The sequence below is a fragment of the Euphorbia lathyris genome, chromosome 6, assembly GCF_963576675.1.
Source record: "Euphorbia lathyris chromosome 6, ddEupLath1.1, whole genome shotgun sequence".
NCBI lineage: Eukaryota > Viridiplantae > Streptophyta > Magnoliopsida > Malpighiales > Euphorbiaceae > Euphorbia > Euphorbia lathyris.
The window spans coordinates 78,548,267-78,575,556 of NC_088915.1; the positions used below are offsets into that span (position 1 = coordinate 78,548,267).

At 33.4% G+C, this 27,290-nt stretch overlaps 1 protein-coding gene across 1 annotated transcript; it reads left to right on the forward strand.

Annotated features, from left to right (window-relative positions):
* Window positions 1-5,180: 5,180 nt before the first annotated feature.
* Window positions 5,181-27,283, forward strand: LOC136233770 (uncharacterized). Its single transcript, XM_066023459.1, has 15 exons — window positions 5,181-6,581; window positions 15,802-15,927; window positions 16,025-16,221; window positions 17,071-17,281; window positions 18,197-18,434; window positions 19,260-19,410; window positions 20,633-20,935; window positions 23,197-23,267; window positions 23,561-24,831; window positions 25,089-25,208; window positions 25,592-25,743; window positions 25,889-26,099; window positions 26,184-26,421; window positions 26,507-26,657; window positions 26,739-27,283. The coding sequence occupies exons 1-15, from the start codon at window positions 5,285-5,287 to the stop codon at window positions 27,045-27,047; spliced, it is 5,046 nt and encodes a 1,681-aa protein (XP_065879531.1). The 5' UTR covers window positions 5,181-5,284; the 3' UTR covers window positions 27,048-27,283.
* The last annotated feature ends 7 nt before the right edge of the window (window positions 27,284-27,290 follow it).

The following is a 27,290-nucleotide window of genomic DNA, read 5'->3' on the forward strand; positions in this document are numbered from 1 at the left end:
TTTTTAAGAATGACAGATAAATTTATATAAAGGTTTAATGTATCATTTGCCCTTGAATTTGTACAAAAAGCAAAAACCTTGATTGACTTTCTGAATTTTCAAAGTGTCTTGATAGTTTTTTGAACTTGCATAAACTGTAATCAATTGATCACTCAGTTGTAAAAAAAAAGTAAGTTAAATACGGATGATATAATGCACGCGTCTTAAAATGTTATTATATAATTCACATAACAGAGTAACAGAGTAAAAATGAAGTTCTTACTTGCTTAACTATAAAACTTGTTTTCTCTAATATTAGAACCACATACTCCGACCTTGATTGTTTTACTTTTTTTCTTTAAGACGTGTGCAATATATCTTCCCCATTTAACCTACTTTTTGTAGCCGAGTGATCAATTTATTACATTTTACGTAAATTTAGAAGGTTAATTAAGAGGGTGTTTGTTTTAGCTTTTCGGAGGAGCGTTTAGCGTTTCACTCCAAACCGCAGGAAATATAGCGTTTGGTTAGGTTTTTATAACCGCAGCGTTCAGCATTTTCTCTGGAAACTGCAGCGTTTTGGAGCGTTTCACGAAAAGCTCCTATTTGGAGCTTTTTCATAAACAGCTGTTTGTAGTTGGTTGTTATTGACAGAATTATCCTTCTTATTTCCACAAAATATTTTTATTCTTTAACATTATTTATATTTCTACAACATAATTACCGGAAGAATAAAGTTTTGTTGCGTTCAATAAATTTTTTATTTTTTATATAGATTATTTTTATTAATTTGTGTAACACATTTTTTATTTTATAATAGGATAAAGTGCAAAAATACCCCAAACATTTATAGTTAGGAGCAATTTTACCTTTAACATTTAAAATGGTGCAATTATATCCCTAATTTTGACAGCCAAAAGCAAATTTATCCATAACATTGACAAGTTGGGTCAATTTGAAAAATAATTTATCAACTGTCTTCTTGACCATGAATATTGTCATGTACATTTCACATGTGCACCATTTTATCATCGTTAGTAACAGATCACAAACATATGATTAGATGTGTTTTTTTTAAGAAAATAAAAAAAATATATTGTCTTTTGTACGAGTTGGACGGAAAAATTTCAAATATTTTATCGAATTTATAAATATTAATTTATAATTTTATTATTAAATCACAAAAAAATATGAAATTTCTTTTTTAGAACTATTGGTATGTGCAATTGGTGTAAAATAAGAAATAAAATATTTATATTGTCTAGTAATATATGAAATCGACCCAACTTGCCAATTTTAGGAGTAAAATTGCACCATTTTAGACATTAAGAGTAAAACTATTCCTAGTTGTAAACGTTATGAGCATTTTTTCATATTTTTCCTTTTATAATTTCATTGTTGATTAATTTAAAACATGTCCATTTTAGACATTTTAAATCCGAACCGCAACAGTTCAATATAATTTTACCAAACACTAGTAATTAAACAGCTAATAACAAACAGCTAACCGCAACAGCTAACAGCTTACTGCAACTGCAAACAGCTAACAGCTAACAGCAACCGCAACAGCTATTAGTTAACAGCTGAACTAAACAGGCCCTAAACATCTTATGGAAATTCAGAGGCAATCATAACACTTTGAAAGCTCAGATGATCAATCAATTTTTTTTTTTGAACAAGTTAGGAACATATGATGTATTAAGCCTTATATAAATATGGAGACTGTATTTAATTATGTAGTTTTTATATAGGGTCAAATAGGACTTATTTATGAGTTTGGACGCACTTAGAATAAACATATGGTCTTACACATATGTAATTCAATTCCTACTTGCAAAGTGATTTTTATTCTACTAAATTAGGGACGTGGTAAAATCAAAGATCCAGGGTTCGATGGTCGCTTTTGGGAATGGAAAGAATTTTTGTGGCCAGGAGTCTCACTTACAGAGGTACAAACCATATGCGAAAGTAAATAACCACTACTGTTGGTGGTGGATACACTTACGAACCAAAAAAAATTAGGGACGTGGTAAAATCTTTCCAACAATTTACAATTCACTGCATTTTACATAATTTCATGGGGTTATATCGGAATGGTTATGATAACATTGGTTTCTTTATGGCTTAATACATTATTTGTTCCTTGAATTTGTCCAAAAAGGTTGATTGACCCTCTAAATTTTCAAAGTGTTCCGATAGCCCTCTGAACTTACATAAAATGTTCAGTTAGCCCCCTGAACTTGCATAAAATGTAATCAATTGATCACTCGGTCGTAAAAAAAAAAGTTAAATGCGAAAGATGTATTGCAAGCATCTTAAAATGTTATTACATAATTAAAAAATAGATTAAAAAGGAAGTTATTGTTTGCTCAACTATACAACTTATATTATCTAATATTAGAATCGTATACTCCGATTTTGATCGTTTTACTTTTTTTAAGACTCGTGGAATACATCTTCCGCATTTAACTTACTTTTTTTACGACCGAGTGATTAATTGATTACATTTTACGTAAGTTCAGGGGCTAACTGAACATTTTATGCAAGTTCAGGGGACTATCGGAACACTTTAAAAGTTCAGGGGCCAATCAACATTTTTTTGACAAGTTCAGAATGATGTATTAAGCCTTTCTTTCTTTTAAATTTTTTCCAATTTTGTACACAAAAAATAGAAAGGCCAATCATTTTTTTTTTATATTAAATCAGGGTTACACTGGTTCCTAACTGGTGCAAATAAATAAATCAGTTCGATTCAGACTATAATCTCTGATCTGTTCTCGTTTCAACCGGTCGAGAGTTAGGTCTTTCCGTTCCTTCATCTGGCTTATGTTCTTCATGTAGCATTCAGACCGAATGACTCTATAAAATTACGTCGATACTTCCACATATTAGGGGTAACGTAGGAGACATTTCTATTTTTCCCCCAGGGAATCTTTAGAATTACCACTGCTTAGCTTTCAATTCACCTCTGACCATCAAATGAAATGTGAATAACCCGTCCTCCTCTCTTTGAAACAAGGGGCCCTTCTGGTTCTGTCGGTGCTTGAAACAATTTTGTCTTCTCCATATTACTATATCTCTAGAGTCAATAATTTTCTACGAGGAACTACTGAACTCAATCACTTAATTAGTTCTATACTCTTTAGTACTTTATTTTCTTAGTATTAGAAGTATTCGAATTATATAGGTTCATTTCGATATACTTAGTATAATTATATTATATACAAATCTTAATGATATCCAAATTATAAGAAAACCGATAGAAGCGACAATTGCCGAATTTAAACCCTCCAAATTTGTATTTGTTCGAGTATGAAAAAAAAAACCGCGAATATGGTCCATGTAATAAATGCCCAAATTCCAATATGAGCCCCATGCTTCATTAGCCCAGACTGATGTACATTGTACATGAGGGTAAATTACATCCATGGCCACTGAACTTTACCCATTTTCACATTATGCCACTGAACTTCATTTCTTCCCGGTATGGCCATTGAACTTCACACTTTTTAACACCGGTGGCCACTTAACGCCTCAAAATGAGCGTTGACGGCTAAAAATAAAAAATCCAAAACGTTAATAATATTCTAAGGAACTTTAATTCTTGAAAATTTTCGTTTTGAGGTCATTTAAGTGTTGTTTGGTTAGGAGAGAGAAAGTGAATTTTTAGAGAGAGAAAGCTCCAAAAAATGTGATTTTCGAAAATAAGAAATGTGATTTTATGGTAAATATCGTTCTGAACAACTTTAATTCTTGAATATTTTCATTTTGAGGTCGTTAACAATCGTTAATGATCATTTTGAGAAGTTAGTTAAAATTGAGTGGCAATCGGTGTTAAAAAGTGTAAAGTTCAATGGCCATACTGGGAAGAAATGAAGTTCAGTGGTCATAATGTGAAAATAGGTAAAGTTCAGTGGCCATAGGTGTAATTTACCCTTGTACATTAGTAAATAATTGACGTAACAATTTATACATTTAACAAATAATAATTATTAACCAAACAAGAAAATATTTTTTTTGGAATACTTTTTTTTAACTATATAAAGGAAAAAGAGATCCACAAAAAAAAAAAAAAAGGAAAAAGAGTTACCATCTTTATCAAGTCTAAATCAAAGGGGAGAAACCATTTTGAGAAGTGAGTCAGCATCCATCCATCCATTTAAAAACAAGTAATCAAATCCAAGGGTGGGTCATTAAATAGAAAGTTAGGTAATCTTATTGTTTTGACCTGATTTTAAAATCTCAAACAATAAATGAAACTCCTAATTATTCTAAAACTACTTTCATTTAATTATTTCTAGGATTATATACATATATTAAATAAAACTTTCAAATGGTATTAACAAAGAAAATCTAATACAAAATCTATAAAATAAAGAAAACAATTCACGTTCGAGAACCGCAAAAACATTACTGCAATCTAATTTCATCACTAAGTTGATGGCATTACGGACAACGTTATTCCGATTTGCAATCTGCAACATGCTCCTCTCTTGGTGTGTTGAAGTGCAACGTGAATGCAACAATGTTTATTGCGAACTCTCAAACTGGGTGTAGTGATGTTCTTTGAGGCTGGTGAGTTCATTACTGCACGTTCGTCTCAAATTAGAAATTCGCCTCTGATCAAGGAGTGTGGGGCTACCACCTTCCTTGAGGCTATTCTTTAGGTTTCAGAGATTGAGTACAATCACGTTATCTTTTATCCTAATGTGAAGGTAGTAGGTTGATGCAGTACTTTTATCTTTAGAGGACAAAATCGAGTTTGTGGATATTATTAAAAGTTGTTGTACTCTTTTACAACAAAATAACTCCTATTCAGCCACATTTGTTCGATACAACGTTATCTTTCAGACTGATGTGAATGTAGTAGTTGATGTAGCGCATTCGTCTTTAGAGGATAAAAGCGAGATTGAAAATATTATTAAAAGCTACTATTCTCTTCTACAACAAAATGACACTTATTTGATCATCTTTATTCGGTAACAAGTTAATCCAGTTGCTCATATCGAGGTTCGGGAATCTCGTATTTATACTTGTCTTATTTAACAATTTTTGCCTCATTAAGCAATTTCTCTAAAAAAAAACAAATATTAAAAACAAATTAATATTTTAATAATTAAAAAGTTGAGTTATGTTTAATGATTAAACTACATGTGAACAAAAATAATTAATAATATAAAATAAAAAAAATGGGTAAAAAATGGGTGCATTCCTCTACTCTCTTTCTATCAAACTTCCCCAAATGAAACAACAGAAAACCCAAACAATACCCTGAAACAGAGCTTACACAGATTCTTCAAAAACAATGAATTACACCGCAAAAAGGAACCATTTTTATCCCATTTTCATCTTCTTCACTTACCTTTCTGTTCATCCCTCAAAATTTGCCTTCTCCGCAGACACTTTAACAGCAACCCAATCTCTCTCCCATGGCCAAACTCTTCTCTCCGCCGGCAAGGCTTTCGAATTGGGTTTCTTCTCCCCTGAAAATTCCCCAAATTGGTACATCGGAATTTGGTACAAAAACATTCCGATTAGAACTTATGTCTGGGTAGCTAACAGAGATAACCCACTTACCAATTCCTCAGGGGTATTGAAAATCTCTAATCGAAGCATTGTTCTTTTCAATCAATTTGAAAAACCCCTCTGGAAATCGAATCAAACAAATGCTTTAAACCCAGTTCTTCAAATTCTAGACACAGGGAATCTTGTTCTTAGAGAAGCAGAAGAAGCAAAAGGGGGAAAAAAGGGTGAGTTTTTATGGCAGAGTTTTGATTACCCAACTGATACTTTATTGCCAGATATGAAATTAGGTTGGGATTTAGGTAAGTGTTTAAACAGGTATTTAAGTTCATGGAGAAGAAGAGATGATCCAGGAACAGGTGATTTCAATTTCAAATTAGATTTCAATGGCTTCCCAGAGATTTTCTTGTGGAATAATGATCATAGATTCTACAGAAGTGGTCCATGGAATGGACTCAGATTCAGTGGAGTACCAGAAATGAAACCCTTAGATGAAATCAGTTTTGATTTTGAGATTAACAAGAAAGAGGTATTTTACTCATTCCACATTTCATCAAACACCTTGTACTCAAGATTAACTGTAACTTCATCTGGAGAACTTCAGAGATTCACATGGATTCCTGATTCCCAAATCTGGAATCCATTCTGGTATGCACCAAAAGATCAATGTGATCATTACATGGAATGTGGACCATATGGAATCTGTGATTCAAATGCTTCACCTGTGTGTAAATGTATGAGGGGATTTGAACCAAAAAACCCCCAAGCTTGGAATTTGAGAGATGGGTCAGGTGGGTGTGTGAGGAAAACAGAAATTGAATGTTTGAATGATAAGTTTTTGCATCTGAAGAACATGAAATTGCCAGAAAGTTCAGCAACTTTTGTGGATAGGAATTTGGGGATTAGAGAATGTGAAATTATGTGTTTGAGGAATTGTTCTTGCACAGCTTTTGCTAATTCAAATATCACTAATCAAGGATCTGGTTGTGTTTTCTGGGTTGATGATCTTCTGGATATGAGGCAATATTCAGCTGGTGGTGGTCAAGATCTTTTTGTCAGATTGGCTGCTTCAGACATAGGTATGTTTCAACTTCAATGTTTTTCTTTCTTTTCCTTGCAAGTTATTTTTAAACTTTTGCGACGAAATTTGTGGTTAATGTCGTCGCTAAATGTGGGTTTGCGACGACATTTGTGGATAATTTCGTCGCTAAATTTGGTTTCTGGCATCATTTTGTCCCCAAATTGATTTTAGGTAACAATTTAGTCAATGGTATAACTACTAGTGTTACTAATTTAATTTAGGGATAAGGTGCAAAAATACCCCTAACGAGTTATGAGCAATTTACCCCTAACGTTTAAAATGGTGCAATTAGGCAGTCAAAAGCAACTTTACTCCTAATATTGGCAAGTTGGGTCAATTTTTAGACATTATAAAACACGAAGTATTTTGTTTCTTATTCTGTACCAATTGCATATCAGTTCGTCTAATTTTTTTTTCATATTCTATGGTTTAATTAATAATAGAATTAGAGATTAATATTTATAAATTCGGCAAACTTTTTTGAAATTTATTTATCAAACTCGTATAATAAACAATATATTTTTTTTAAAAAAATTTCACCTCTAATCATAAGTTTATGATTTGTTATTAATAAGTGATAAAAATGATTGATATGTGAAGTTTAGATGACAAGATTCATGACCGAGAAAATAGTTTAATAAATTATTTTTCAAATTGATCAAACTTAATAATGTTAGAGGTAAAATTGCTCTTGGTTGGTAATGTCAGAGGTAAAATTGTACAATTTTAAAAGCTAGGGGTATTTTTACAACTTATCCTTATCCCTATAATTTAATGATTCTTAAACTTCATTTCTTTCATATATAAATTCTTTAAAACTTAAACTATTGTAATATTAAAATTCAAATCAATAAGAACCCGTCAAAAAATTATTATAATGTAAGTAATAAATATTTGATTATAGTTTATAGTGATAGAAATAAAAATTGTAATTGATGTAGTGAAATTTGTACAAATCATTGATTTTATTTGAATTTTAATAATATAAAGTTCAATAATTTTTATATTAATATATGAAGTTTAGGAACTTGAGACAATTTTGATTAAGTTAATTTAAAAGCAATATTGTGATTAGTAATTTTTCTTTTATGAAATGATTAGTAATTTCTTTGGTACGTGTTAATTTTTTATAAGTAAATGTGTTATTTTTAGTTGATTTGATAAAATAGATAAATAAATATTTTTAAAAATTAAATTAACTCTTGAATTTGTCAAATTGATATGAGTGGGTGCGTAAAGAAAAGATGGCACGTCGTTATTATTATTTTAAAAAAAAGTGTATTTATTTTTGAAACTTTAATTTAATTTCAATTTTAAATAGAAAATCTAATAGGATTTTTTATTCTTTTATACTTTATTTAATTTCAATTTTAAAGAGAAAATCTAATAGGATTTTTTTTGCACTTCTAATTTAGGTATTTAATTTATTAACACAAGGTCTGATATAACAGTTAACGGTGAAATCAATTTTTTCAATTTTTTAATAGTGTAAAGATAGATCTTACTTGAAAATATTATGATTAAATTTACATAATTTCATATGTTAATACTAAATCTGTACTTTCTTTAAACGTTAATAGGTTAATTAAGTCCTTTTAGGAAAAAAAAGTGTGCCAAAGTTGTTCACACATTTAATGGTAGTGATAGACTGTAAAGTGCATTCCTATGATCTAATTAACATTGAAATTGGTGCATTCATATTTGCATTCAACATTCTCATTTTTAATTTTGTCCTTTTTCCATCATTCAGGCGAAAAAACGTTTTTCTAACACGGTCTTACTTTTGTTTTCTTCATGTATTTCAACTTTTACTTTTAGGGCACATATCAACTTATTATTATTATTATTAAGTTCGGTTGTGTAGTGTGAACACGTTAATGAGTAAATTTGGTTTGATTTTTTTTATAATAACATTTTTATAAAGGAAAAATATAAAACAACACAGTTTTGTATAAATTGTAATTTTGTAAGTTTAAGAACTATGTAGTTTTGTGTTAAATAAAAAATATTAATGAACTGTTCATGAACGAAGTTCAAAAACAAAATTAATGAGTTACTCGTGAGCAGCTAATTTTCTAAAACCTGATATGAGCATAATGCCCGACTCATGTCAACTCGATTTCAGTCCTAGTTATAGATAGGAGGTTTATGGTTCATATATAGTACACAATAAATAACTTAGAAAGTTTCAATTATGCTAATTCCTTATTTAATTTAGAAAATAAAAATCATATTACTTTTTTAAGGATTAAAGCAATATTTACCCTTTAAGCTATCCAAAATTTTAGTTTTTATTTTATGATCTATTATTTAATAATATTTGTCCCGCAAATTAGTGAAATTTTAACTAATGTAACAGTAAGTTAATAATTCCATTAAATTATCCAACTTGATATAATTTTTTACACATTGAATAATAATGTATTGACACATTAATGAAAAGATTGGCACATAAACAACATATATAATATAAGTTAATTCATTGAAAATAAAATACAACTTTACTCTTTTTAAAAAAAAGCTTTAGTTCAATAAATGTTAAAGGAATTGTTAAAAAATAAATAAAATTATTAATTTATTATCCAGATTGATTCAGAAGCGAATAGTAATTTAACTCCCTTTATTTATTTATTTTTTTAATCTAACCCCCTTTTGTTTTTTATAAGAACTCATTATTCACATTTTGAATTTGGATTCTCCATCATTAATGAAACAAGATTGTAGTAAATCATTTTCCACATGAGTCCAATATAGTGGGTCCCCCATGGTAGTTTTAAATTAAATTCTTCTAAATCACAGACGTTCATTTTCACATCTTGATTTACTTAATCATAGATCGGACGGTGATAACGCTGCCGGTGGTAGCCTAAGATAATTTAGTCCTTCAAACAAAATTTATCACGATACAGGGTCCCACTCTTAAAACTTCTCGAGTGACTCGGATCCAACGACTTTGACTTTTTGGATCTTGTATTGGGCCACATATCTGGTCCATTCCTTTCTCTTCTTTTGGAAAAAAAAAAAGAAAAATTAAATTCTATTTCGATTATTGGGAGAGAACGGATTTAGACTATATATATATATAAAGAGTGTAATTTTAAACTGAACAGAATTTTAAGTTTCATTAATTAATAATAAGGGTACGTTTAGTTTACCTGCTGTTTGTTGTTATTTGTTTACTGTTGAAAAAAAGCAGTTATTTTATGCTTTTGTAAAAAGCTGCTCCTCAGTTATAAAAGGCAAACTGCATGTCTCTAATCAAATACTTAAAAGTCTTCTTTTTAGAATGAAAAGACAAAAAGTAGGAGAAAAGAGAGTAAATAAACAGCCCTAAGTTTTTTATTAGCTAGAAGTTAACCTTACTGCTACCCAAAACACCGTAGGGTGGAAGGCAACCAGAACACGAAAAAGCTCAACTTTTGATAATGAAACGTGAAATAAAACCACCTAGTAAATGTTGAATTAAAGTTATACTATTTTGTACGTGAACCTCAATTCACGCTTCCGTGATAACAATAAGGCTAAACTTGTATTTTACCTCTAACTTTTTTTTTTTTTGTATGATATAAAAATTAAGTTAAATAATTGAAAATAATATATTTTCTTATAAAATAAGAAAATATCTATTACAATTTGGTTCTATTATTAGATTTTCTATGACAATTTTACAATAGTTTCTTTTTTTTGAACTTTCAATGAAGCAGACATTTATTTTATTGGGTAGCTACAACTTCTAGATAAAATATGTAGAAATTTTGTTGCTATTTTCAATTATTTATTTATTTTGTTTTTGATTGGTTTGATAGATATTTGAATTTTGAATTCAAACTAAACATCTATTTTTCTACTTTTGAAATTTAGCTGAAGTACTTTATAATACTATAAAAATATGAAATGAAATGATAAGGTAAAGTTTGGTTTTGTTTCTTTCCTCTTTGTAGCCATTAATTAAGGTGGAATGGGACCAAACCTCTTTATTTTCTTCTATACATTTCTTTCAGATTTAAGGGTTAAGGTGCAAAAATACCCTAACGTTTTAGGCCAGGAACAAATTTACCCTTAACGTCTAAAATGGTGCAATTTTACCCCTAACGTTGGAAGCCAAGAGCAATTTTATCCCTAACGTTGATAAATTGGGTCAATTTCAGACACTATTATAAAACATAGATAGTTTTGTTCATTATTCTGCACCAATTGTATAATAATTCGTTCTAAAAAAAGGATTTCATGTTTTTTATAATTTAATAATAGAATTTGAGATTAATATTTATAAATTCGGTAGATTTTTTGCATTTTTTTTGTCTAATCCGTACAAAAATATAGTATATGTTTTTTATTTTTTTTCACATCCCAACGAATGTTTGTGATTTGTTACTGATAAAAGGACACACGTATGAAGTGTAGATAACAAGATTCATGACTGAGAAGACAGTTTGATGAATTATTTCTCAAATTCATCCAATTTATTAATGTTAGGGGTAAAATTGCTCTTAGCTTCCAACGTTAGGGGGTAAAATTGCACCATTTTGGACGTTAGGGGTAAAATTGTTCCTGACCCAAAACGTTAGGGGTATTTTTGCACCTTAACCCCAGATTTAATTTCAAATAAAGCCTCGTGGCTTCACTTTTTTTTTTAGATTGGTATCTGTGAATTTTACCAAATTTAACGTATAACAAACTCAAAATCAACCATTAAAGTTATTTAGTATCATTTTTACAATGGAACAACATTTTTTTTCCGAAATATCATTTTTGGAGTTTTCTGCCTCTAAACATTAACTTTGCCTCTCCTAAAAAACAACACATAAATGAATTCAAACATAGTTGATGACTAAAGTTGCTTAAAATATCATTTAATTCTTGAAATTTTTTATTTTGAGGTCGTTATCAACCAAATTTGGAAAAATGAAAATTTTGCCAACCACAGCGATCTGCAAAAAAAAAAAAAAAAAAAAAAAAAAAAAAAAAATGAAACCATAAGATTTTATTTGAAATTAAACCATTCCTTTTACCCCATTGGAAATCTTCTGTGGTTACTAAAACTGCCTATTTTTGTAGCTCTTTTATATGGTTTTACTCTAAGCAATAAAATATACAATGTTTCCTTATTGAGAAATAACTAACTACTCATAGCTATTTTGGGAGGAAAATCAATTAAAATCTGTTAGCTACCAACAACACTAAACAACCAGGGACGGAACCCGAGGGAGTAGGGAACTTGAGCATCCACTGATCACTGGAAAACGTCAAAAATTCTATGGGAAACTATGTATAGGGCTTTAATTTTTTTATTTGAAAACACCTAAAAATATCAATTTAACAGCTATAAATCACGAAAAAACATCACAAAACAAACATCTCTTATCAGTGAATCCTGGATCTTCGCTGCAAACGATAATACAGTATCGTTACTAAACAAGACTTAACTAATTGTATCTAAGTCGGTCCAAAATGATATTAAATTCCAATTCTATGGGCCCTAAAGTAGTTGAGTTAGGTGTATATCTATCTTTTAAATGCAAACTACATATGTGGCATTTTGGAATCTTAGGTTGTGGCATATATTCCAAAACTATGGTTTTCTTTTGGAACAAATTCTATCTTAGCATTGAATTATTTGGTTGAAAATTTATTGCAATGAATTGAAAGGACTTTGGATTGGATTGGATTAAAGGAAATCCAGTTTCTCCTCTTCTGCTTTTCGTAATCAAGAACATTGAATAGCCTGCTTTAAATGACACTAATTTCACCTAACAAACTTGTGGTGTTACATAATAAGACCGACTTCAATTTATTAGTTGTTGACTGTTTATTGTTGCTGATAGACAGTAGATATTAATTGATTTTTCTGTTAAAAGTAGTTGTTTCTAATTCTTACTTTTATCTCCTGTTTGGAATTAAAAGAAAAAGTGACTTTGAAAAGTGGAACCAAACGGACATATAGTATACTTTGACCAGAATATGCTGGATGGCAATGTCCTACTCTTAATTAGTGCCACTTTGACTTTGGTTCTCCTTTTTGTTTTTTTCACTTCAAACAACTGTTTATAGTTACAACAACAACAACAAAGCCTTATTCCCGAAATGATTCGGGGTCGGCTAACATGAACCATCATATAAAACCGTGAAAATCAAGTCGTGTCAGCGACACAGATTCGCTCCTTCCACTCCGTCCTATCCACTACCATATTTTCCTCAATTCCCAATAAACTCATATCACTCTCGATCACCCTCCTCCAAGTTTGCTTAGGTCTTCCCCTACCCCTCACCACTACATCCCTTTGCCACTCTTCGGTTCTCCTAACCGGCGCATCAAGCGCTCTACGTCTCACATGGCCAAACCACCTTAGTCGGTTTTCTCTCATTTTATTCTCAATAGATGTGACCCCTACTTTTGTCCTAATTATTTCATTACGCACCCGGTCCTTTCTCGTGTGACCACACATCCATCTCAACATACGCATCTCCGCCACCGACATCTTATGGATGTGGCAGTGTTTCACTGCCCAACACTCCGTACCATATAACAATGCTGGTCTAATTGCCGTCCGGTAGAATTTTCCCTTCAATCTATTAGGCATGCCGGGATCACAAAGGAAACCCGTAGCACTCTTCCACTTCGACCAACCAGCTTTAATCCTATGGGCAACATCTCCATCTACTTCTCCATCCGTTTGGATAATAGATCCTAAATACTGGAAGCAATCTGAGGCCTGAACAACTCTCCCATCTAGGGTGATTGTCCCTGCCTCCCTACTCCTACGGCCGCTAAACTTACACTCCAAATATTCTGTCTTACTTCGACTCAACTTAAAGCCTCTAGATTCTAGAGTTTGCCTCCATAGTTCCAACTTCATCTCCACTCCTTCTTTCGTCTCATCAACCAACACAATATCATCTGCAAACAGCATGCACCATGGTATACCATCTTGAAGTGAACTTGTTAGTTCATCCATAACGATGGCAAAAAGAAATGGGCTTAGTGCGGAACCTTGATGCACTCCAATCGTAATAGAAAACTCTTCAGTTTTCCCAACACTAGTACGTACACTCGTGCATACTCCCTCATACATGTCCTTTATGATGTCAATATATTTCCGCGAAATGTCTTTCCTTATCAAGGCCCACCAAAGTACTTCCTTGGTACCTTATCATATGCTTTCTCCAAGTCAATGAAAACCATATGCAAGTCTTTCTTCTTATTTCGATAGTGCTCCATTAATTGTCTCATTAGATGGATGGCTTCCATAGTTGATCTTCCCGGCATAAAGCCAAACTGGTTTTCCGAGATCTTCACCGTCCTCCTTAGCCTTTGTTCAATCACTCGCTCCCAAAGTTTCATAGTGTGACTCATTAATTTGATTCCCCGATAGTTGGCACAATCTTGGACATCGCCTTTGTTCTTATACAAAGGGATTAAGGTACTTTTCCTCCATTCTGATGGCATCTTATTGTTTCTCCAAATTTTGTTGAAGAACGTCGTCAACCATTCGATTCCTCTTTCTCCCAAACATCTCCAAATCTCAATAGGGATGCCATCAGGTCCTACTGCTTTCTTCAACTTCATCTTACTTAATGTCATTTTGACTTCACCCTTTTGAATTCTCCGCAGGCATTCATGATTTATCATATCGTGATGGATACTTATATCTCCAACATCTTGTTGGCGATCTCCATTAAATAAGTCATCAAAATAGGACCTCCATCGTTCCTTGATATCCTTATCTCCAACTAGGACTTTCTGGTCCACATCCTTCACACATTTAACTTTTCCGAGATCTCGCGTCTTCCTATCTCTCATCCGAGCAATTCTATATATGTCTCTTTCCCCTTCTTTCGTATCCAATCTTGTATACAGATCCCGATTCACCTTTGCTCTAGCATCTCGTATGACCTTCTTTACTTCCCTTTTAGCCTCTTTGTATTTTTCGTAGTTCTCGTCACTCCTACATTTCCCCAATAGTTTATAGGATTCTCTCTTACTCTTTACTGCTTGTCGTACTTCTTCTGTCCACCAAGATGTGTCCTTACCCGGTGGCATGCTACCTTTAGATTCCCCTAGAACTTCCTTCGCTACTTCCCTTATACTATGCTCCATCTTATTCCATATCGAATCTATATCTGAATCCATATTGCAAGTCCAAATACCTTTTTTGGTCATCTCATCCACAAATTTTTGTTGATTCTCCCCTTGCAATTTCCACCACTTAATCTTAGTCTCTACTTGAGGTGTTAAACAACTGTTTATAGTTATTTAACAAAAATAGCTAATATCTACCGGCTACTAGCAACAGTAAAACAACAACTAACAAGTAACAATAACAACAAACAGTACACAAAAACCAAGAAGACCCTTAGTTGAGTTTGACTTCATGGATCTTTTTTCTTTTTTATTCGTTCTTATTGGTCGTAATATTTTCTAAAAGATTTAGAATCTATTTGGTTTCAAATGTTGTTGTTTACTGTTTGTCGTTTGTCAATTTTGGTAGATTTATCTGATTTTCCTTCCAAAATAACTATCAACAACGGTTGTTTCGCAATTCTAACTAAACGTTTCTATGTGTAGTGTTTGAATTAAAACAGCAAAAAAGAGCTATATAAACGAAAACCAAACGGACACTTAATGATCATTGTTCATATTCAATAATCTCCATCCAAGTCAATCATTAATTAGAAATAGGGCTGTAACGGAGCCGAGCTTTGATATGCTCATGCTCGGCTTGTCAGCAAATTGACGAGCTCGAGCTCGAGCTCAACATCGTGTTTCGGAACTTAACGAGTGAACAACTCCTTAATTACATTTATTTGAAATTTATTTAAAACAAAACTACATAGTTCTCAAACCTACAAAACTAAAGTTTATATAAAACTATGTTGTTTTTCATTTCCCCGTTTATATAAATACTATTAGATATGAACAACAGGCTTCGAGAAAACTAGTGTTTTCTTAAAAAGTTAATCGAACCAAACTTGTTCTTGAACATTATAATGGAGCTTGTTATGAACCTATAACCGAGCCTGCTTGCAAGCTTTCGAGCCGAGTTTCACCTTGCTCTAGCTTAGCTCATTTATAAATCAAGCCGAACACGATTGAGTTTTTATCGAGCTGAACGTGAGCCGCTCGGCTCATTTACAGCCCTAATTAGAAAATGTATATCCCCTTGTAATGACTTGCAAACTTTATGTTACATTTGCTCACCAATCCTTTTCTTTATCAGGAGATGGAAGGAATTTGGGTTCTCTCGTTATTGGCATTTCAGTTGGAATTGGAGTTTTGCTGTTAGGATTTGGTGGGTTTCTATGGAAGAGAAAGAGATTCCTAAGTGTATGTAAAGAACATAAAGGTAACATTTTTAATCAAAATCAGTTTTCAACAACTCAATTAGACTATGTTTTGTTATCTAATCATTATCTTAATTTTTTTATAATCTCTAAAACCAGATGTATCTATTCAACAAAGAAGCCAAGATTTAATGCTAAATGAAGTGGTTATCTCTAGTAAAAGAGACTACTCAGGTGAAAAAGAACAAGATGAGCTTGAACTTCCATTGTTTGATTTTGCTACTATTTCAACTGCTACAGATAACTTCTCTGATGAAAATAAACTTGGACAAGGAGGATTTGGGTGTGTTTACAAGGTAATTTAACTTCATTTAATGCTATAATTAGGGATAAATGGATCAATTTAGTCCTTAAACTTGGTGGAAATAAGCATTTTGAGGGTTCTAATCTTTTGCATTTTTGTTGATTAATCCCCTGATTCTTTAGTTTGATACATTGAGCGCTTGATCAATTATAATTACACACATTAAACTCCTGATGACCAGAAAAGTCAGTTTTGAGCATAAAACTCGGTTAATAGAGCATTATTCGTTTTATCTTAATTCGAAATTTGCATTTTTATGCTGTTTGAAAATAACATTTATTTTAATGTCTGTTGTATCTGTAAAAAACTGTAAATTTTTTATTTCGAACCTTAAAAAATGCAATTTTAGGATCATATGAAATGAGTAACGTTCTTTTAACTGAGCTAGATGTTTTTAACTAACTAACTTGGCAAGTAAGTGTTTTTAATATGATCGATTATAAGTGATTGAGGACTCAATGTAACAAATTGAAAGATCAAAAGCTCAACCAATTAAATTTGAAAAGGTTAAGGGCTTAAAGATGTTTTTTCCAAGGTTAAATAGGTCAGGTATGAAGTATGCATATAATTTGATCACATAATTTGTGGTTTTTAAGGCACATATCAATTTAGTTGAACATAATTCATGAGTTGTTAGCGAGCCAAGTTCATGAACATAATTAATGAGTTGTTAGCGAGTAAAGTTCACGAACAAGATGTTGGGCTTGTCAATTTTCTGACAAGCCGAGCATGAGCAGTCCAAAACTCGGGTGGGCTCGGTTTGATTATAGCATATCATTACATTTATTGAATGAGTTTACACACATATATTTAGGCTAATGCAGAGTTACAATGTTGACAGGCTAAGCTAGTAGAAGGGCAAGAAGTAGCAGTAAAGAGGCTGTCAAAAACCTCAGGGCAAGGGGTAGAAGAATTCAAGAATGAGGTCAAATTAATTGCAAGGCTTCAACACAGGAATCTTGTTCGTTTGCTCGGTTGCTGCATTGAAATTGATGAGAAGATGCTTATTTATGAGTTGATGGAAAACAAAAGCCTTGATTCTCTTATATTCAGTTAGTCTCCTTTCCTTATATTCCGGTTTACACGTTGAGCTCTCGATCAGTTATAATCCCGCACATTAATAGCTGCTTATCAAAGTCAGTTCTGTTAACCGGAGACTCAATATGTGCAATTATAGTTGTTCGAGGACCTAATCTGTTAAATTGAAAAATTATGGACTTAATATATAAAAGTTGAAAAGGTCAGGGCTTTAGAATGCTTTTTTTTGCTAAAAAACATTTGTTCGGTATCTGTAGTGATCACCTGAATGATCACATGAATTTGACCTAGACTTATTAAAATCCTATGGTGGATATTCAAACCATCACAAGGCTTAGATTTAATAAGTATAGATCTAACCACCAAATACCAAATTTGGTCATTGAGGTCCAGGTCAGTATAGTTTTGCAGGAAAAAAACCATCCTGACCCTTGATCTCATAGACTTTTACACGTTAACCCTTTGATCTTTCAATTTAACATATTGAGCTATCAATCAATTATAGACACAATAATTTTCACCTAGTCAGTGACTGACCAAGTGAATTTGATCAGTCACTGTTAGATCTAGGTTCATTAAAATCTTATGGTGGAGATTAAAATCATCGTAAGGCTTTGATTTAATAATAAGTATGGATCTAATAGTGACTGATCAAATTCACTTGGTCAGTCATTGACCAGGTGAAAACCACAGATGTGTGTGATCAAATTGATCGAAGACTCCATGTGTCAAATCAAATCGAAAAACACAAGTCCAATGTGTACACATTGAAAAGACTTAGACTTTATCGAATTATAATTGTATTTTGTGATTTATATATTCCATCTGATTATATATGATGTCCAACAGACTGTTTATGTGAATCATGTTGTCGTGTGGGAAATTTACAGGCCTACTTCTAACATATGTACAATCATCAATCTATACAGATAAAGATAGAAGCTCATTGCTAAATTGGCAAAGACGTTTCAACATAGTATGTGGGATTGCTAGAGGACTTCTGTATTTACATCAAGATTCCAGATTCAGAATCATCCACAGGGATATGAAAGCAAGCAATATTCTACTAGATGAAGAATGGAATCCCAAAATATCAGACTTTGGCATGGCTAGAATATTTGGTGGAGATCAAACTGAAGCAGTTACAATGAGGGTAGTAGGAACTTAGTAAGTTCATCAAACCACACATCCTAAAAACGACCGATTAGTCCCTTGAAGTTGCTCGTCTTTCAAATTTGTTCAGAAAAGTCTAATTACCTCTCGGACTTTGAAAACGACCCATTAGCTTCTTAAAGTTGCTTAAAATAACATGATTAATAAGTTGAAGCGTGCATCCTTTAAGCAAGTTTAGAGAACCAAACTGCCACTTTAAACAAGTCTAAGAAGTTGATCGGTCATTTCCAAAGTTCGAGCGACATTTAGCTTTTATGTAGGGCTGTAAATGAGCCGAGCCGCTCATAAGTGGTTCAACATTTGGCTCAATAAAAGCTCAACCGTGTTCGGCTTATTTATAAAAGAACCGAGCACGATTTTAAGGCTTGATTCGTAAATGAGCAGAGCTTGAGTACGGCGAAGCTTGGCTCAGTTATAGGTTTGTGAACAAGTTCATAGACAAGCTTGATTATAATGTTTATGAAAAGACTCGTGAGCAAGCTCAATTCGTTTTTTTTAATAATAGTAATTTGTATTATTCTATAAAGGGGAAAGGTAAAACTAAGTAATTTTGTTGAGGAGCTTTGCCAAAACAGAATTAATCAACTGCTTGGGAGCAAAGCTGGTGAACGAAATAGACGAACTGCTCGCGAGCAGCTCATAAACAGTTAATTTTCTTAATGAACCGAATTCAAACAGCATTTTGAACTCGAACCGAGCTCAAAACTCAACTGGAATTCGGTTCGATTACGGCACTAATTTTACTGCCAATTTGGAAGATCCGTGTATGTATCAGTTATTTTCAAATGCTGAAATATTGATTTCCATTAATCAATGCAGTGGCTATATGTCTCCTGAATACGCCATGGACGGAAACTTCTCAGCGAAATCAGATGTTTTCAGTTTTGGAGTTCTGGTTTTGGAGATTGTAAGTGGTAATAAGAACAGAGGATTTTATCATTCAAACAGTGAGCTCAACCTTCTTGGACATGTAAGTAAAACATCATTTCTTTCGGATAAAAAGTTAATTTCACCTTAAATTTCGTGTGTGGGGTCAAATATTTTCTAAATAAAATTTGTATACAATTTGGTCGTAGAAATGATCAATTTGGTCCATGAAGTTGATTAGAAAAATCAATTTAGTCCAAAATCAAGTTTGAGTATCAATTTGCTTCTTTAATTTGGCATTTAAGATCAAATTTACCCAAATAACACTTGATTATATATGATATAAATGCAACAAAAATATTTGGCCCTTTACATCCGTAGCTCTATGTACTTGTCTAAAAAAGTCAATTATTCCCTAGAAACGTCCTATTTACTTCTGAATTTACTTAGAGTGGCCTATTGACCCATTACTCCACTTAGTACAGCAATGAGAGATTTTGGATAATTTGAAATTGATATACTTTTAAGTAGGGCTATAATCGAGCCGAGTAGAGCTTTGGCATGCTCATGCTCGGCTCGTAAAAAATCGTCGAGCTCGAGCTCAACATATTGTTCGCGAGCTTATTCGTGAGTTTTGCTCGCGAACAACTCATTAATTATGTTCATTTGAAATGACAATAAATAAAACTACATAGTTTTGAAACCTACGAAACTAAAGTTTACACAAAACTACGTTTATTTTAGATTTCCTTCTTTATAGAAATACTATTATTAAAAAAAAAAAACCGAACCAAGCATGCTCGCGAGCTATTCATGAACATTATAACAGAACATGTTCATGAAATTATAACCAAGCCTGCTCGTGAGCTTTCGAGCCGAGTTTCGCCATGCTCAAGCTCAGCAAGTTTATAAATCGTGCCTAGTACGATCGAGCTTTTATTGAGCCAAACATCGACCCGCTCATGAGTGGCTCGGCTCATTTACACCCCTAACTTTAAGCAAGTTCAAGGGGCCAATAGATCACTGTAAGGAAGTTCATGGGGCAATAGGTCATTAAGAAAGTTAAGACAACCAATAGATCCCGGATAATTAGGACGCTTTTAAAGTACAAAGGACATTTGACTTTTCTAGAGAAATAGGAAGAAGGCTAGGGATGTATGAAGCTAAAATAATAATCATTGCAAGCGGATTTTTTCTGTAACGTCAGAAATTGATAGCCCTACAATCTTTCAAAAACATATTAAATTGAAGAATAAAATCCTTTTCTTTGATAGTAAATGTAAATTGAAATAGAAACATAATTGAGGAAGAACTAATTGTTGCAGGCATGGAGACTATGGAAAGATGGAAATGGATTAGAATTGTTAGACACATCAGTAGGAAGTTCATTCTCTGCAAGTGAAGTTCTTAGATGCATACAAGTAGGCCTATTGTGTGTCCAAGAAAGAGCAGAAGACAGACCAACAATGGCATCAGTAGTGCTAATGTTAAGCAGTGAAACAGCAACAATGCCACAGCCTAAAACACCAGGTTATTGCCTTGGTAGAAATCCATTTCAAACTGATTCTTCTTCTGGAAAACAAGACGAAACTTTCACCGTAAATCAAGTTACTGTCTCAATGCTTCATGCTAGATAGATTACAGTGACGAATCTAGGATTCACTGGCAGGACAGGGTGCTCGGATGCCTATTTTTGGATACTTCTTGTATCCTAAAAAAGTAAAGCTTCATATACAGATTCGGTCGATCAGTGGGTGCTCAAGCTCCTTCTGTCCCGGAGCTCAATTGTATATCATTTTATTGTTGATTGTATTTGCAATTTTTCAGTATTTATTCTTCATCTGTTCTATATATGGTTTTGTGAGAGAGGTGTTTAAGTTTTGGCATACACAATTGTACATATAATATAACTATAGTGAAGGCTAAGGATGGATCAAGCCAGAATAATAATCGTATCAGTCGGATTGTTTCTGTAAATTATATTGTTTTGTCAGAAATTGATAGTCCTATGATCTAGGATTCACCCACAGGACTTGGGTGCTCCAATGCCTATTTTTGGATGCTTGTACTCTAAAAAAATTAAAGTTTTATATACAGATTTAATGGAGTTTTCCGACGATCAACGGGTGCTCAAGCCTCTTCCTTCTGCAAGCTCAATTGTATATCATTTTTTCCATTGATTGAATTTGCAATTTTTCAATATTTATTCTTTTTATGTTCTGTCGGTGGTTTTCACCTGGTCCATGACTGACCAAGTCTAAGCCTTACGATGCTTTTAATCTCCACCACATGATTCTAATAAGCTTAAATCTAATGGTGGTGGACCAAATTCATTTGGTTAGTCACTGACCAAGTGAAAATTACTGTCAGTTCTATGACTATTTTGTGGGAGAGGTGTTTAAGATAAAAATTGCAATTATTTTCACTTTAGGTAAATAATTCAAACCTTCATGAAGTTCTACTTTTAATTTTTAATGTTTGTAAGTTGGGATAATTCTATTTTTAACATTTGAAAGTTGTACGAAGTTATGAATCTCGTTATCTTTACTCTATATGTTTGTCATATTATCTCTGATTGTAACAAATCGAAGACATATACAAATGTGAATTCTTTATTTTTTTTGACGTGTGTATAAATCTCTTTGATTTGTTAGTGATTAACTATAATATAACACATATATGGAGTGAGGAGATTCATAACTGCATTAGAGTAGAATTTTAGCTAGGGATGAAATTGATCCAACATTAGGTATACACCGATTAGGATAACATTTGTCCTATTTTACAATCTTCAATTTTGCACATATAATTGTACAACCTTTTGGTTTCTTTCCATTAAAGTGTATAATCGGTAATTCTAACTGGTCAATGTGAAATCAACATGTTACGTTAGTCATTTGACCTCCCTAACAATTAAAAGTTGACCGGTCAACGCGATACGTCGGTAATTTTGACTTATAGGAAGGTCAAATTGTTGACACGACACATTGGTTTCGCGTTGACCGGTCATAATTACCAGCTGTAAGTGTGAAAAATGACAAAAAGATTGTACGTATGTAATTTAACCGCACGGATTATGACGTGAGACGAGTTAAACTTTGATAATATTAATGGGCCTTGAATGAGGCCCAGCTAAAAAGAACTTAGTTTACAGGCCCTACAATAATAGCGGTTAGCGATTTCTCATCTTCAGCCAAGAACAAATGTTTCCCGCTGAGGACGACTGGAATTGGATGAGTAGAGCAAGTAATAATCATCTTCTTTTCAAGTTCATAAGGTACATTGAAAGCTGAACTTTTGATTTTTAATATTAATTCTTCCCTTGTTTACTGATTGGTGATTTCATAATCTTTCCGACTAATTCAATTCAAACTTCTTCGTCATTTCTTGTAAGCGAAAAAAATCGGCAGTTCATTATACTAATGTGGGAATTTTTTGACTTCGTCTCTGGTTTCAAGAGATGCTTTGAAATCCATGTTTGCCTCTGTAGATTTTGTGTTTTCTATTATAGATATTTGGAGATTGTTATCATACCAAATAAGCTGTTGGGATCGATTTAATTAATTATTCAAATTGGTTGCTATTTTGTTAATACCGTTACCTAAATTCCATCTGATATGAATATTTGGATAACTATGTTAGGTCAAGGATGACCACTGCAAGAAAGCATAGACTGCTATAAAATAGAAAGGAAAATTCTGACTTTCTTGCTCTTGATGCTTAACGCGTTAAGTTGTTCTTCAATTACTGTGGAATTTTCTGAAGTCTTTTATCTTCTAGATGGTCTTTGCAGGCTTAGATAGTATTAGATGCTTGCTGATAAGTTCTATTTTTAGAAGTCAAGTCAAATCAAATCCACATCACTGCCAAATCACATATTTGATTATAGAAAGATCATCCAAGGCAAATAACTACAGACCATGATTTTGATGGTCAAGAGCATGATGACTGTGTTAATAGGTTAGTTTAGGAAGTTTTAAGTGTTGTAACTTGTAAGAGCTTGCAACTGTAAGAAGCTTGTGGTGAAAGTGAGAAAATGGCATGTAGTGATCTTATTAATGGAGATTAAAAATTCCTTTTGAATAAATAGTTGACTTTGAGTTCTGTATTGGCCATGTTGTAATTTACTTACTTTTTTATTCATTAGAATTGCTGACTGACATTATTAATAAAAGTGTTGGTCAATTTCTTTTATGAGTGTTTTTAGTTCATCAGCTCAAATATTCATTGTGGTTTGGATTGTTGTAACTAAGATCATCCATGAAGGTCTTCTTTTCCATTTTGATCTGCTTTTTTGTTCTGTTTTTCTTCAAACTCTCTAATGCTGTTGACACCTTGAAAGTCAACCAGACTCTTACAGACAATGGGAAAACTCTTGTTTCCACAGGTGGAAGCTTCGAATTAGGCTTCTTTAGTCCGTGGAATTCCAGTAGCCGGTATGTTGGAATATGGTTCAAGAATGTTCCTCAACAAACAGTTGTTTGGGTGGCAAATAGAAACAACCCACTTTCAGATTCCACTGGTTTCCTCACAATCAGTACCACAGGAACCATACTTTTACTTGGCAACCAAAGTAGCACTCCTATTTGGTCCTCATTATCTGCTGCAGCACCCAACAACCCAGTCCTGCAGCTTCTAGACAGTGGAAACCTTGTTGTAAGAAATGGTAGCAAGGGAAACTATCTTTGGCAGAGCTTTGATCATCCGTGTGATACACTGATACCAGGCATGAAGCTGGGGTCAGACCTATTGACGAATCGTAGCTGGGAATTGACTTCTTGGAAGAGTCTGCAAGATCCTTCTGATGGAGATTACACTTACAAGCTAGACCCTCATGGAATTCCAGAGACACTTCTTTATGCAGGATCAAATGTAGTGTACAGAAGTGGCCCTTGGGATGGTGTCAGATTTGGCGGAGGCGTTCCGCTTGGAGTAAATGCTGTGTTTTCTCCAATCTTTGTATTTAACTCTACCTTTGCTTACTATTCGTTTGTGAACGTTGATAGTACTACAATTTCAAGGTTTGTGGTGAACAAAACAAGCTTGCTTGAGCACCTGATGTGGAATCAGAGGCGCAACGAGTGGGTTCGTATAGCGGCTATGCAGAGTGATAAATGTGATATATATAATCGGTGTGGGCCAAATGGTTTTTGCAATGCTAATAGGCAGCTTCTTTGTCGATGTCCAACCGGGTTCATACCAAAAGTACCAAAAGATTGGAATGACCTAGACCCATCTGGTGGATGTGTTCGAAGAACACCATTGAATTGTAGTACTAATGTTAATATAGGGTTTAGGAAGTTTTCAGGGCTCAAATTGCCAAATAGTTTGCAGTTTTTGGTGAACAAGACAGCTTTGACTTCATTTGAGTGTGAGAAGGCATGCCAGAGGAACTGTTCTTGCATGGCATATGCTAAGACTGAGGTTAGTGGTTGCGTGGCTTGGTTTGGAAACTTGCTAGATTTACGAGAATATAGTGAAGGTGGACAAGATTTGTACATAAAAATGGCTTCTTCTGATCTTGGTAAGCTTTTCTTATTGACCTAGAAACAGTTATTTTTGTCCCTATGATTAAACTTACAACAATATGGATCTAGTATATGTCTTTTAGTTTAGCTAGTAGGATCGGCTTTTGATCCTGCCATCAACCTGTGATGACAGAATCATTAGGAGAGGAGATATGCCACCATGAAAAAAGAATCATTAGCTTTAGTTGTGACCAGATCTTTAATTCCTAGAAAATTTGATTTATTCTAATTCATTGACTTTTCCTCTTGCCAGCGGATTCCAATAAGGATATACGAAGAGTGGTAATCATCGTGGTATCAATAGTTACAGGTGTTCTGGTTGTTGCAGTCATTTGGTTTGCTTTTCAGAAGAGGATTTCCAATGGAAAAATAGGTGAAAACTCATAAACCTGAAGATCAGCTTACATCTTTCAACTTCTACTTCCTATATTTGTTTGATTTAATGTGTTTTAGGTTATTGGGGTGTCAGATTTTTATTGTTTTCAGTGAAACTATTACTGCAAAAAGATGAGATAAATGGGGAGGATAGTAGATTTTTTTCTGTTATTTGGACATGGAAAGTTGTCTTCTAAATAACAACTAGCATATTTCCACAATCTAGCATGCGTATAAGGAAAGTGAAAAAATAAATGCTAAACAGTTGCAAGTTAAAAGTCATCGTAAGTGTATTTGAACATGAATTTTTATAAAAAAAATTGGTGTCGTTATTTGCCGGACATGTCATAGCATTTTATCTGATCTTTCCTTGTTTGACAGGCACTAACTTCACTGGAGATGACAATCCTACTGAAGTGGAGGAAGACATGGATCAACTACCCTTATTTGACTTTGTTAGTATTTTGTCTGCCACGGATAACTTCTCTTATGCAAACAAAATTGGTGAAGGTGGCTTTGGTGCTGTCTACAAGGTTTTTTTTTTTTTCTTTTTTTCTTCTCCCCTCAATTACATTGCAGAATTGCAGTTTGGAAAGAAAGAGAATTGTTTTTCTGCTTCTGTTACAAAAGAAGCATCTTCAAGTCAGTTGATAAAAATAAAATCATAATGAACTGCAGGGCGAGTTACCAAATGGATCAAAAGTAGCAGTGAAGAGGCTTTCTAAAGATTCAGGACAAGGAGTTAAAGAATTTAAGAATGAGGTTATCTTCATCTCCAAATTACAGCACCGGAATCTTGTTCGGCTTTTGGGATGCTGTATTCATGGAGAAGAGAGGATGTTGGTGTATGAGTACCTGCAGAGGAGAAGTTTGGACTTGTGTCTTTTTGGTGAGTGACCCTCAGTCTTTAAGCCTGCAATTTTACTTTCATGAAATTCTATAAATTGCCCTAACTTGACAATAACTGGTTTAGATCAAACAAGAGGCACATGCCTTGATTGGCAGACACGTTTTAATATTATAGTGGGGATTGCTCGAGGGCTTCTATATCTTCATCGAGATTCAAGGTTAAGAATTGTTCACAGGGATCTTAAAGCCAACAATATTCTCCTGGATGATGAGATGAATCCTAAAATATCAGACTTTGGTCTTGCAAGATCTTTTGGAGTTGACCAAAATGAAGCAAATACAAACAGGGTCGTTGGAACCTAGTATGTATAGCATGAGTTTCTCTCCCTCTCTCATATTATTTGTGCTAGCTCCTCGTATACCAATATTTTCCGTGGTTGCTCGCAGTGGCTACATGTCACCTGAATATGCAATAGATGGCTTTTTCTCGGTGAAATCTGATGTCTTTAGCTTTGGCGTACTGGTTTTAGAGATTCTGAGTGGGAAGAAGAACAGAGGATTTTATCATCCTGACCATGACCTCAATCTTTTAGGACATGTGAGTTATGTAAAAAAAAGTCTTATTTCTTAAATCTCTGTTCTTTTTCGAACAAATACCAATCTCAAAATTTGATTTCAGGCATGGAGATTGTGGATTGACGAACGACCCGTTGAACTGATGGATTCTTTCATGGAGAAGCCGGTTCCTATATCAGACTTCCTGAAATGCATCCATGTGGGGTTATTATGTGTACAACAGCGGCCAGAGGACAGACCCATAATGCCTTCAGTTGTACTAATGTTGGACAGTGAGAATGCAGTGCTGCCCCAACCTAAACAACCGGGTTTCTACACGGAAAGATTTCCAATAGATACAGATTCATCGTCTTCTTGGGTAAAGCCCTCTACTCCAAATGAAGTCACAGTTACTATGGAGCAAGGAAGATGACTGAAGAAGCATATAGCGGCTAATGTATTTTATCATAACAAAACATTTACATAAGGGTTACTGGCAGCCTGTCAAATTTGGGCTCTTCCAACAGTAACAGCAACTTGTTTCTGTAAATACTGGTTTTCGTCTTGTTATTATTCATATGTATTTTCAAACACTAAAAAAATTTTGTTACCAAGAAGTGAGAATTTTCTGCAACTATGAAGATCAATGCAGTATATTGTCCTGTGGAATCAATTT

Excerpts from the sequence above, each read along its gene's own strand:
- LOC136233770 (XM_066023459.1), top strand. The coding sequence starts at position 5,285 with ATGAATTACACCGCAAAAAGGAACCATTTTTATCCCATTTTCATCTTC. Across the intron at positions 16,222-17,070 it reads GATTTGGGTGTGTTTACAAG|GCTAAGCTAGTAGAAGGGCA; the intron begins GTAATTTAACTT and ends CAATGTTGACAG. Across the intron at positions 26,658-26,738 it reads ACCTCAATCTTTTAGGACAT|GCATGGAGATTGTGGATTGA; the intron begins GTGAGTTATGTA and ends ATTTGATTTCAG.